Genomic DNA, 13,597 nt, shown 5'->3' with positions numbered 1-13,597 from the left:
GCCAACAAATGAAACATCATCTCCGTGCTACTGTACAACCCCCACATGAATGTGTAATTACCAGGTTGAACAAAGGGACCCTGGCACTAGTTATTAAATAACCATGGACTCAAATGATAACAAAATAGGGCTGCATGTCAAACCTCACTGAGTCTTAAAGCTGAGCCGAACATTTCTTTTTCTCTTTTTTCTTGCCTCTCATCTGTCAACATTATCTTGGCCTTCTCACTTGGATCAGTAAGTCCTTTTCGTGCCTTCCCATAGCTAGAAAACTGGTTTGTCAAAACTTCAGTGTCACTTTCTTTAACCCCCTTGGTTTTAGAAAGAGGAAGCTCAAAAGCAAAAAAATCACCAGTGTTGTGAGAAGTGACTGTGAGGCCCTTTACACTAGTTGCTCTACTCCCGGAGGAGTGATTACATGCCCTTTATACCGCAAAGACAGATACCTTCCCCTTGTTCTGCTTTTACCTAGGAGAAAGGCCTATTTCCAGATAATTTAGTAGAGATTCGATCAAACTAGCATACACCAGTAGGTCTCTGAAATTATTTACAGATTCTCCTTTTGGAGAAGATAAATGAATGACTGACTTACATAAAGAATCTTTAAAACCAATTCCAAATGCACTCAATAAGAAATAAGCAGTCTATATAAACCCCTTTTCTTTGTAAGCACCTCCAGAGGATAAGTATTGCTGCTCTGTCCAGCCAGCAGGAAATTTCTAAGGAATAATAGAATCATTCAGCAATTCAGGGCCTTGCAGGCTAGCGCAGCACCTACCCAGCAAGTTACGGGGCAAAGCAGATTTATGGGGAGTGTCTGGAACACAGAGAGAACTGACACCTGAGGAGAGACCATGGAAAACTTTAAGAAACCCCTTAGCAGAAAAACGGGCAGAGTATCTTTCTAATCACTGGTACCCCGAATTAGCGATAGGGAAACTAGATGAAAATCCAGTTACCCTTGAAACGGTTCATGGCTATTTGCTTTGACATTCCAGGCAGTAATCCTGTTGGTTGAGCTAATGCAACATGCAGTCTCTACAGTAACACCATCCTGTAGTTCCTTGGGGTTTTTTGCATTCACATTTTAAAGCATACAATACACTGAGCAAGACCATAGGTCTTTAATTAAACAGGTAAGTGGAAGCCAGTTACTATGGTGTGGGGCTACAGAAACGGTTTTAAGGAACCTGCAACAGAATAGCATGGATGATATTTTTAGACATTTAAGAAAGTTAGTAGAAAATGATTACTGTACCTTTTTGCTGATTTATGAGCATTTCAGATATTAAAGACAGAGAGAAAAGGAGAAGAAAAGAGAACAGAAAGTTAAGAGATTTGTTTTCAATAATGCACAGATCAACAGATATAAGAATTTTTGCTTATTTTGTTAAACGTATTGAATTATCTTTCAAAAACTCTAATAAACGGCATTCCATCTGTGAATCTGGCTTATAAAATATATATCTATTAGATTCAAGCAGTTAAATTTCAAAACTGTGCACAAAATTTAGTATATTCAGTTTCAAGAGAGACGCATTTTAGAACTAATTACAAATTCAAATATCTCAGGTTGACTTTCAAATAAATAAAACATTGTTATTGTAAGTGTGCTTTGGTTTGGAAAATGTGACTGACTCGCTTCTCTTACTTGTTTGTTTTTGCAAGGCATAATGTACATTAGACATTCCTTAATGCTGCACTGTCTGAAATGTGTAACTGCTTAAAAAGTAAATATCAATTAAACTCAAAAGTTCTGCCCCATAAACACTTGGCCAAACGTTAAGCCATATATATTCACTTCTTTGAAAAAGACAAAGGAACAACTCTGGCTGTTATTCTTTACAAGCTTTATGCTGAGGACTTAACTGGTCTACACAGTTGTCTACTTACTTTCTTTCCCCATAACATGGTGACTGAATTTTATCAGAGCCTAACACACTAGAGAGGCTCCCTTCTTCTCTGTGTGTCAAGTGAAAAGACTCGTTGAGTTGAACTGTATTTAAGAAATGAATTTGGTTCTTACAGTTAATTCTGATACTTAACGAATTACACAGAGTTACAACATAGATGTATTTTTACCTTTACAGAATTACGTCCAAAACTGAGAGGCATTTACCTTCCGTTGAGATGTCTGAACTGTTTTTGCATTCATTCAGATCAGACTTTATTGAAGCAACACATGGTAGGAAGCAAGACAATGACATATTTAGTACAGCAACAACAACTCCGCTTTCACTCACACTATACCTTATTCTCCAGGTACCTCCTCTCACTGGCCTGGTTGTGATGGGAGAGTTTGTGAGTAGCTAACTCCTGAGTAAGTTATTCCTCAGCATGAGTAAGACAGCGGAATGGGCTTTTCCGCGATCAAGCCTTTTTTTTCATTTCTCAAAGCACATACAACTGAAAATAAAATACAGTTGCTTACGGCTGAGTTTTCTGAGACCTCCTCGTGAAAAGGAAAAGTCCTGCTCCAGTGTGAGAACAGATCGTGTACAAGGACCATTGGAAAACTCAGTGCAACTCTCAGTATGAAATCATGCTTACGGTATCCAGGTGTGTTCGCTGATGCTTTGCCCGGTCGCTGGAGTTGCTGAAAGCTTTCTGGCAGCCGGGATGCTGACACAGGTACGGCTTCTCCCCGGTGTGACTCCGGAGGTGAATCTTAAGGTTCTCAAGCCTAGAAAATGCCTTGTTGCACCCTTCAAACTGAAAAAAGCCATAAAAAAATCGTTGTAAAGCACTACTAAATAAACCATGCGCAGCCACAATGAGAACAGTGTAAGATCCAAGTCAGACATGTAATAAATCAACCAACATTCAAACATCTGTTGAAATTTATGGACGAAACACAACATTTTGTGCTGTTCATTTAATCTGTCACTGAAGACATGGTGTGTAGCTCAGTAATAATACATGGGTTATAAATATCTCACACGTTCTGTCTGAAGTACTGAGCATTTAAAGGCATGGCGTCAGTAAAGAAAATTTAAAGAAAGAACAAGTGATCTGATGATTCCTCTTAGATTTTATATGGCGCAAGAACTGCTGTGGGCTGTAACAATGAGCTGCTACAGAGACACCAAGAGAAGCTATTTGTGGCGGGGAAGAACCTGGTTTCGGATGGCTGAAACACTATACAGTGGAGCAGTTGAATACAGACTATTACAAGAAGACCTGATCCATCTCAAGATCAATCCAAAGGAACTCTGCTGTTATTCTGCACCCTCTTCTTTACTAGTCAGATCATGCAGGTCTGTTCTCAACATTCATACAACCAGCAACCTGAGCAATTCTGATATCTTAAGAACTTGTTTCATTAAGAAACTTCAGGAATAAAATGCTGCAAAGCACTCACAACAAAAGTAGCTGTTTCAAATTAAATTAGAATAAATAAATAATGAAAAGTTGCAGCTACCAATTCAAGGGAAGGGTGTTTTGCATTGCTCACTGACAAGTTTCAGTGTTACAGACAATAGCCGACCGCAGTGGCAGGACTGCCTCCAGGAGGGACTTTGGGAACTAACTCAGATGAGCACAAACACATGCATGCACATGAGCAGATGTGCATCAAAAGTAAACCCGTAACATGCATTCAGATACACAGCATGTGCTCAAATACTCCTATGCTCACATACTCAAATGCAACATGCATATACTTCGCCCACTCTCCATTGCAGTTTCATGGCATTGCAGATTTTCCAGTGCCTCTGTATAGATGAGAACCTGGCCCCTCCATGATTTGGGATGTCAAAGTGTGCATTTGAGAAGCACAACCCAGTTCACCTTCATGTCAGCACTCACAACAGTTTCCAAAGGCAACAGGTAGATGTATCTTAAAACTACTATTTCAAAAAATCTGATTTTTGTACCATTTTTGCTGATAAAAGCAAAGAAAAGAGAGTGAAATCTTGACCCTCATAAACCAGTGTTTTGTTGTTTGTTTCTGCTGAGTCAGGACTTTGTTTGGCAAATTTATATTCACTACCTGTGGCTCCTTGGTTGGCATCACAGAAATCAAAATCTTTCCAACTCCTGTCACATTACATGCTTCTCTTATATACATTGGTGAGTGCCAGATTTCTGACTTGACTGTTGCATCCAGCATTGCAGACAGAGGGCTGGGAAGGGAGATCAGGTTTATCTCAAAAGATGCTGTAAACTGGAGGCACCTGGCCTGCTGGTGCCTGACCAAGGTAATTTTGGCCGCTGATGGAGACAGGTCCATCACATCGTGCTCAGACCAGTGTGCTCTAAGCATCTCAATACAGTGACAAAGTGATCTGGAGTCTCGAACTAGCTCTTCATTTTGCAGGCTGTATTGTCTTTGGATGCAGATCAGCTCTGCACACTACAGACTAAGCACACTAACACACTCGCACACACAGGCATCCACACATAGGGCTTCTAAGCAGACTGTACATTTCCACCCTTCCCAGCCACTCATATGTTAAAGGATCACTATGGCTTTTACTGCCCTGGGCAGCTATTTAATTTGTGTGTGTGGTATATTTGGGTCTATATGCACAGACAACTACCAGGTATATAGCAAAATTTCCATCTTTCTCCATTGCAACAGTCATGAAAGCTCTGCAGAGTCACCTGTGGATATGCAACCTATGACTTCAGAAGTTCATTTAGTCTTGACTCCCTTCAAAATATGTGAGCTGTTAAAGGAGGTGGGGGAGTTTTGGAAGTGGCCAAGTCACCAAGGCTTAAAAAAMCCCCAAATTTTCTCTTTAATCATCACTAAAAATTTGGAAAGCATTCAGAATGAAGCAGTCTGATATGTGCAGATATGCCGATGTCCATGACAAATAAAGCAGTGTTTAGAAAACCCATAATTCTTACCACACATTCCATAAAGCCAGTATCTGGCAAACACAGCTAATGTTTTGAGGTCCTAAAGATCAACTGCTTAACGTTTGTTTCCTAGCTCCCTTTCTTTTCCTATTGCTGCCTTTCTTCAGTCTCCTCTGATTGAAGTGTTGTACCCCCCTTCTTGTAACTTCTCCCTTCAAACCACTATCCTTTTATTTTCAGTTCGAGAGGCCAGCTCTTCTCAGTTCTACTCACTGATATAAGAGCACATGGTAGCCTAAGAATTGGATCCTGAGTCTGCAAAGCTATTTTGCAGCTCAGCTCTGCAACCTCGTTCACCTGAATCCCAGGTGAGCGGCAAGATCAAGCTTTTCTCTTCCGTTGCTCATGCTATTCCATTTGTGTGTGCCATATCAGCAGTCCTTTCTACAGACCACACTCTCCTCTCTAAAGGACCCTCTGGGTCTGACATATGGCCATCAAAAAGACCTAACCCAGAAGGACATTATAGAACAAGGTTCCCTATCAATGGGTCCTTGGGATACCATCAGTAGCAGAAATTCCAATGGCAAATGTCCTAAAACATCTAAACACAAGCTTAACACATGAAAACTCATATGTTTAACACTTTTGCTGGATGAGGGCTTAAGGAAGAGAAAGGACAGGCCCTACCATAAATGCTCAGGGCTACAATGTAAGCAGCAACACTCAAACAAATATGGGTTTATTACACTTTCATTGTGGTCAAGAGCCTTCTTTTTGGTGCTAATGTATAATCCAAAAGCCTAATAGGATAGAAGTAAGACTTCTCCTTCACCACATATGCCTGGACTCTAAGGGCTTTTCTTATTTACAACATTTTCTATGGTAYGGCCTAAATGTTAGCCAAGGCCAGAGCTCCATTACAGTGGATAATATATAGTGGGACAGTCCCAAACCTGTGATAAATTCAGTCTAAATAGGTAAGGTGGGAGAATATACCAGCAAAGAGAAGGACACGGCTGCAACTCCCATATTTTGGAAGAGGTGGAATTGCTAAAGGTAGGGTTGGCTATGGCTAAATAGGAAGAAAATGAATGGAAAAGGAGTAGGGGTGAGAACCTGGCTGGAAAGGGAGGAGGAGAGGGGAAGGTGTACAAAGTTGAAGGTGAAGGGCCTGCTACTGGAGATACATACACCAAATAAAACCACTCCCGCTCTCCTTTCAAATAACTGCCAGGAAGAGCCATCAATCCAAGCAGTGTCTAGGCTTCAACTACAAAGAACAAATGTTCAATTTCCAAAGGGCTTTAGGATGGTAATAGCTATTTGATCAACTAAGAAGGCTACTTACAGTATCTCCCAGACATCTGGCCTCAATCTGTCATTGCTTGATCCTACAACCTTAGATATTTTGTTGATGTTTGATGCCTGGGATAACTGTAACAAATGCTGCATAATCCTCAAATTCTGTAAAAGTCACCAAAGCTTTTAAACAAGTTTATCAATAAAAACAATAATCATCCTGCAAGTACTACTTTTGTCTTTTTTGTAAGATTGGTAACGTGTGCTTCCAACACTGCTATCCTACACACATCTGAGCGCAGACGCAAAACAATGTCACAGGATTACAGTAAAGAGCATGATGTAATTATTTCATTTTATAACTAATGCTGCTTTTATAATAAAGCTTCTACCAGAAAAAATATGCTTTAGAAGCTTATGGGACTAAATTAGTCCATTACCATATGGAAATACATATATTACCTTTATTTCACACCACAGTCTCACCAGAGTGTAACTGCAGGAATATCATGCATTTAAAAGGCATATTTATGAAAACACTAAATTATCTCACAGTGATCTAAACACATCATAATTTTCTTAACAAAACAATTTAATCTAATAACTGTAATTGCTTAAAATGTTTTTCTTTGCTTCCACTTTATACTTTGAATGCACCTGAGAATGTTGCCATGCAGAAATAACAGCATATTCCCAAGAGGGTTTATATTATCAAATTTTTACCATTTTCATAAGCTCATTTAATCACAGTCATGTCTAGAATATCTGTCAGTGGTATAGATCAGAAGAAATAAACTATAAACTAAACAGCTCAGACCATAAGGTGAAGCAATAACTGACATTTTCTTAGGAAATGAGTTATGACTGAAAAAGAGAAGCCTTCACAGTTGTAGTGCTAAATAGGTCCAGTGTGCCATTAGAGAAAGCTCATTAATATACACCTCTGCTCTCTGCTGCGAGATCAGTTAAACAAGCTGCCTTTTATTTATAGACCTAAAAGGGAAAGAGCAGGTCATATTGGCTGCTGACATCTCAGACAGCCTACAGATGGAAAACCCCAAACATTTCATTCCAAAGCATTTAATACTATCAATAGGAAACCTGATGTCTGGTCAAAACATCTACAAGCCTTCTGAACATTGTGAAATGTTCTTTCTTCCCCAGTGATTACAAAATTGGGAGAATTTTACTGAAAAACACATTAGGAGAAAAAAAAGAATCCTGTGAGGATGTGTGTCCCTTCTGGAGGGGAGGAAACAGGCACGTCACTCCTTAAACAGCATCAACGTTTGGGAGCACACTGCGCCCAATGTTGGTGACAAGGCAGGAGGCACGCAAGGCTCCAAGCTGTTACGAAGGTGAGTAATTCCAAGCACATGAGTTGTTCCACTGAACACAAGAAACAAAATGTTTGATTTGGTGCTTTGTTTTTTTCTAGCTAACTCCTGATTGGATTAATTTTAAATTCTTTGCAGTAGCTGCGATGGAAAGCCCTGATCCTGCAAACACTCGCGCGTGAGTAACATGACTCGTGCAAGGAATTTTACTGAACTCAACAGGACTCTTTGTGTGCGTAAAAAGTAGCCCGTAGGAGCAACCTCTCAACCTCCCCAAGGATCCCAGTTCATATAGCCAATTTACAGATTTAAATTGGCAGAGGCTGTTTTTTCCCTTTGTAGCCCCATAATGATGGCAGACACTTGCGACACACGAAGGGCCTGCCAATTTCCAGGCTTTTTTGTGAAGCTCTGAGCAATTTGCACAGTGGCACCTCTACATGATATTTCATTCGAGTCCTGAGAGTATTGCTTGTATTTGTTTTATTATGTGTATTGTAAAAAAGCATTTAGGGCTTTAGCCAAATTACTGTACAATTGTTGGTGTGTAGGAGAAGAAAAGGTGAAGGGGCTGGGGACAGGAAAAAGAAAAATCTGGAAAAATAAGATGCACTATAAATGCAATGGATCTTTCATTTTGTTGGGTTTCAGGGCAATTAGAGCCAGTCATTTGACATCAACACACTGTAGACTAGCAGTTCATTTTCTTTCCGCTGTTAGGTTGCCTGTTTCCTAATTTACACAAAACTGGAAAAGATTAATGCACTGAAAATCCTGGAAGAGGTGTTTGATCGACATACGTCACTGAATTAAGCCTGCGCTGGCGGGGCCCGGCCCTCTGCCCTGACCATGGAGGGAGAACGGACTCTGTTTCTGGGTTTTGCCTGCTAACACCAGTTTTGCTCGCGTTCTCGAGTAACTTGGGCATCGAGGCGCGTTTTGCCCATGCCCTGGCCGCAGCCGGCTGCCGCAGCGCGTGGGAGATCAGCTCCCCGGGACCCTGAATCGCAGCCTGCCTCCAAGGAGCACCAGCATGTTTGGGCTCCCAAAAGCCTTGCTCACGTAACTGTAAATTTTCATCTGTCAGGAAAGGGGGGGAACGTTGTTCTGAACCCTGAACTATTTCTAGATTTATTTCTTCTAGTATCAATAGGTCATATATCAGGCATGTCAGCAAGCCGATGGAGCTTTCCATACGCTTTCCAGCAAAATCCCAAATATCTGGGAAAATACCAAAGCCTCCTGGCATTTTCACAAGACCCTGTTGCCAGTCTTTGAAATTCTTTCTAGTAATCCTTCTTTAGTCAGGTAGAGGGAGAAACATTTGTCAGCAGAAGGGTTACTTGCATTAATTTGCTGCAAAGTATGGGAATAAAATGGGGAATCCAGGGATATCTTACTATCAGCAGCACGACAGCCACAAATTTTGCCATAAGGTTTTGCTAAATATGTCATTTGGAAACCAAACAATTTTCTGAAACCTCATTACAGTTGGACTGAATGCAGTATTATGGCTTGCAGGCAAAAATAACATTGCATGGAGCAACATTTAAAAAACCCAGAATGTAAAATTCATATGGTCATGTAATAAGCAAAGAAGACAACCGCTCTTGAAATCTACATGTCAGTCTCTTTATATCCTTACATGTAATTGGAAAACTATTATATGTTTGGGATTTTTTGAATAGCTTGCAAGCTATTTGAAATTAAAGGACACCACACAATCCAAGGTTCTCTGCTCCAATATCTGAAGCCAGATCTGCTTGTTGTAGGGACAAAATTAAGATTGAACAAAATCAATTAAAAACCCTCTCCAGCTGTGCCAGCAAAGAACCACAAATAAAATTAAAATGATTCTCTCCAGTTGTTTTAGATTTTTAAACAAAAAATAGTTTACTACATGTACTTCAAAAATCTGATCCTCTGTGTCAACGAGTCCTTGTCTTACTCAACTTCACAAGAAAACACTTCAACTCAAGTCTGCATCTAAATGTGTCACCTATTTACAACCACCTCAGTTGAAACTTTACTGAAGTTCTGTCCTAACTCTTGCCTATTTATTTATCTTCTGGCCCACATTTAGTCACATCTTTAAGTAAGAGACTGTGCTTTCGACATCGCAAGCAGTTGTCTACATGGGAGATGGAATAGATTCTCATAATTTACTTACAGGTATAAGAGTTTGCAAGTTTGGACTGAAGAGCTATTTCTCTAAGAAAATGAGCGTGGCCTCAGGACAAGAGGAGAATCAGTTATTGTGTATGTGGACTAACTAGTTGCAATAAAAAAATTTCTAAGGAGAGGACAATAGTAAGAAGGAAAAAAAGTCATTACAAAACAAAACAAAAAAAAACCCGCCCCAAAACTTATGGCTGATTAGCATAGCGTAGCATCTTAAAAGGCCAAAATACCACATGTGTGGCATGTTACAAAAGAAGATTAAAATAAAGGAAAAAATATCCAGAGAACCATGAAGTCTAAAAACATCTGGAGTTTTATAGTAACAAGCAGGAAAAAATCAAAAACATAATTGAAAAAAGTCTACAGCGATACGTTATTGTACAACGAAGCTTAATGGAATTGAAAGGAGAAGAGATGAAAAGGCAAAATAAGGGGGGAAAGAAATGAAAGAAACAAGAAAAGGCATTTATATTTTAAAGATGTCACTGAAGGTTTTTATCCCAGTTATTAAAAATTACACACCCTGCTTCTGTAAGCTGTTCCTGTAACGTGTTGAACGCTCTCTTTCAGCGTAGGATATTCATGCATGCTCAGGAATTCATCAACTCTTTTGTGCCTGGTGTAGGGGCACTTTTCACTTCTGTTTCTTTGAGAGAGATCTGCAAAGACAACAGCAGGGAAACTGCCTCTCCTGGTTTACATCCTGAATCCAATAGGAGATTTGAAGAGAGGCAGGACAAACACGTAAATTAAAAATGTTTGCTAAAAACAATGCATGCATTCAGGAATTAAACAAACAATTTTAAGTTGTTGTATTGGCATCAGACGCTAAAATCAACTTTAATTTAAATGCTTTGAATGTATTCTCTAGCAAACTTTTATATGGAAGAATGAAATGAAAAACTTCCCCCTTCTTCATATTTTTCCCTTTTGTTAATGAATCAATACAGAAAGAGATAGATCGGCACACAGTCCAGTCTGCCTTTGTGACAGGCCACCGATGTCCATAAACACGAAGGGTTTCCAGTGGACCACAGGAATTAACAGATCGGGTCTGTGCTCTGTTTGGTCCCCAGGCAGAGCCATACTCGAGACAAGCATGCACCAAACCTTGTCTGTAACAAATATGGCACAATCCAACCACAGTGAGCATCTATCCTAACTTCCCACTCATCCCCCCAAGAGCACCTTTTTTTGGTTCAGCTCATATTTTTGTCAAGGCCAATAAATAAATACATATGACTGACAGTCATAGCTTCTCTGTTACATGCCCTCACATCTAAAGAAGTCACTGCTGTCCAGGACAGAGGCAACAGAGAAGGATCCTGTGGGTAAGAACTGATCTACAGTTGGAAATTGCTGGGTGACTCCTTGCCCAAAATGGTAAGAAGGAGCTGCATGGATAACTGTCAGCATAAAAATTTCTCCAAGGTTCTTCTCTACAAGGAATAAGACAACTCAAGGGGTTTTTCCGTGCTCACATAGGCCCTTGCTCTTTCTTATGCCATGCTGGGCCAATTTGATTAGCTGCAAAACAAGAAGGGGTTCAGCCTGTAATCCAAGGATGTCAAAGGATCTGTTAAGATGTCCCTGACTGACCAACTCTTCCTTGTGTGTGTCGAGCAGAGTCTGGCAAAGCGCCCCCCCCACAGCTGCCAGAGAACCACCAGGAAAGAGATTCTGCAGCATGGTGGGAGCTTGTTATCATCCCAGGCTCGGTTACTTTATTCTTTTTTCCCTTGCCCTGCTTGTGGAGCAGAGTCTCATGAGCCATAGCTCCCTCCCTCGCCCACTGATCATCTCCAGCTACCCTATGCTAGAATCCCACAGGGTGATTTTACACTGGGAGAGCTAAACCAGAACAACAACATGGAGAAGAACCATGTTCTCTTTCTGTGAATACAGGCTCTCTTCCCTAGAGAAGGGACTTTACCTCATTCTACCCTGAGTCACTAATTTTAGTCCTGTAGTGTTTTTGTTTCATCTTGTCTGGCCACATTCACTACATGAAGGAAAATCTGCAAGATGTACTCCCAGGAAAACAGCTGTAAACCTGCAGATGTTTCAATGGAAGTCAGTTTTCYGTTTTTGCCAAAATCAACTCAGTGCCTAGGCACTGTGTTGTTGGAAGAACCATGTTTTAGAGCTCAGAAACACAACTGTGTTATTGCATTTAGACTACCATGCTTCAGCAGAGCTGCAACAACGATCCATGCACACACTCGTTGTCTCTGGCAATGCTGAGATACCGTGATGCCTCCCATTAGAGGCCGAGCTTGCTCGAGTCACTCACATTTGCATGGGCTAAGTGCATGTGCTTCAACAGTCAGGGTGGCTGATGCACAGTAACCTGTGAAGCCATGAGAGTGGATTCTGTGCCAAAGCCCTCAGAGGAGATGTTAAGTCAAGATTTTGCTAATGTATGCCCCAAAGTCCACTGCCACTTTTCACACGTTGTGACCTACTGCATCCTAGCACAGTGAACATATTCTAGTGCGGGTAGTTACGATCTTTCCCAAACCCTGCTCTAAATTCTAAGTGGTAAAGTTTCCTTCTAAAGTCCATTGTGAAGAGTAGCTTTCTGCTGAAGAGCAGATGGCATGGCAGCAGTGCCAGGTCCCTCCATTCTCTATAGCACTGTGGGATCCTTTTGGATAAAAGGCAGTATAGCAATGTTCTTTTCTGAATAGCACTTAATGCTTTCCCACAGTCTTATTGTTTACAGGGAGTTTAGCAAGTCACTTCACTAATTTGAAATAGATTGTATCCCACATGGATGGATAACAATAACACATATTGGTGAATCATATGGCTTTCAAATGATATGTATGTAAAAGAAGTGCTACACACATTGTCTGAAATTTTATCGTGTGAAACCACAGCACTTAGCTCCCTAACAGCTGTGTCAACATTTCAGTGTAACAAACTAATACAATTGTAAAATAACAGCAAGGTTAGTTCTGAAAAAAAATGAAAAGCTGAGATTAAAAAAAAAAGGGGGAGGGCAACAGAAGATGTAAATGAATACAGATGAACACCATTCCAGGTTGGAATAGCAGCCTTACAAATGAAGCGACCTCAGTGACCATGAAGTGACCATGGTTAGAGGTTGCCATCTAAAAGCCTAAGAGGAAAAGGGATTAGATGGATGAAATGATTTTTAAAAAGGAAAAGAGCAGGTTTGATATCCAAGGAAACTGGTGTGTTATGCTTAGGTGGTACGACCACTGCAGAAATGGCCTAACTTACAACAGAGTTCATGAACAGGCCCAACTTTAAAATGAAAGAAGAGTAAGAATCTTTTCTGGACTTTGCTTCCTAGGTTCAGACCGGCCTCCTGCATCCACGCCGACTCCTTTGTACGAGCTGCCTTACCCACATGACGTAGGTCCCGAGAACACTGCCAAAGGACATTCCTGACATACTTGACCAATAGCAGCCTGTGTACAGGAACAGCTCAATGAGCCCAGCTCAAATAACAAAGCTTTCACATTGAGCTGTCTCGCATAATTTTTAATATGCTGCTAAATAAATAAATGAATAAGAGAATAAAAGATGTTTTCCAAGATAATATTTTGAGGGAAAACTGGAAATGGAACTCAACGGAAATAGGTTTTAAATTGAAATGTTGAACTGTAGCCCAGAAATGACAAGAAAATTAAATCTGTTTTCTTCCTGAACCCCAATAAAAAAGTCTTAAACACTCTCTGTAGACCACAGTTCTGAAAGAAATGAAATTATGCTATTGTCATGCATGATTATCCAATGTTTAGAAGGTATCTGCAAGGTTTTCCTGAGACTTATACCTCCATCCCCTAACCTAGCAGGAAACCACAATCACTTCTGTACCTTACGTGGAGGACTTTGAAATGAAAGTGCTTCAAAATCAAATATGAGCAGCTTCCAACATGTGCATTTAATCTTGCTAGGTTAAGAAACACCCTGTGGCCACCACACTAAAGAACTGAAAA

The 13,597-nt window shown here is 40.4% G+C and overlaps 1 protein-coding gene across 1 annotated transcript in view; it reads right to left on the bottom strand.

The window, feature by feature from the left end:
• Positions 1-13,597, bottom strand: part of GLIS1 (GLIS family zinc finger 1) — a 201,371-nt gene that overhangs the window by 35,157 nt on the left and 152,617 nt on the right. Inside the window, exon 4 of the mRNA XM_026086952.1 lies at positions 2,551-2,712. Coding sequence (XP_025942737.1) covers positions 2,551-2,712 — 162 coding nt within the window. The remainder of the gene's footprint in view (positions 1-2,550; positions 2,713-13,597) is intronic.

Source organism: Apteryx rowi, unplaced genomic scaffold (assembly GCF_003343035.1).
Source record: "Apteryx rowi isolate R43461 unplaced genomic scaffold, aptRow1 scaffold_7, whole genome shotgun sequence".
In the NCBI taxonomy this organism is placed as follows: Eukaryota; Metazoa; Chordata; class Aves; order Apterygiformes; family Apterygidae; genus Apteryx; species Apteryx rowi.
Note: the sequence above shows the minus strand (reverse complement) of the source record. Positions and strands in the feature narration are given on the sequence as shown.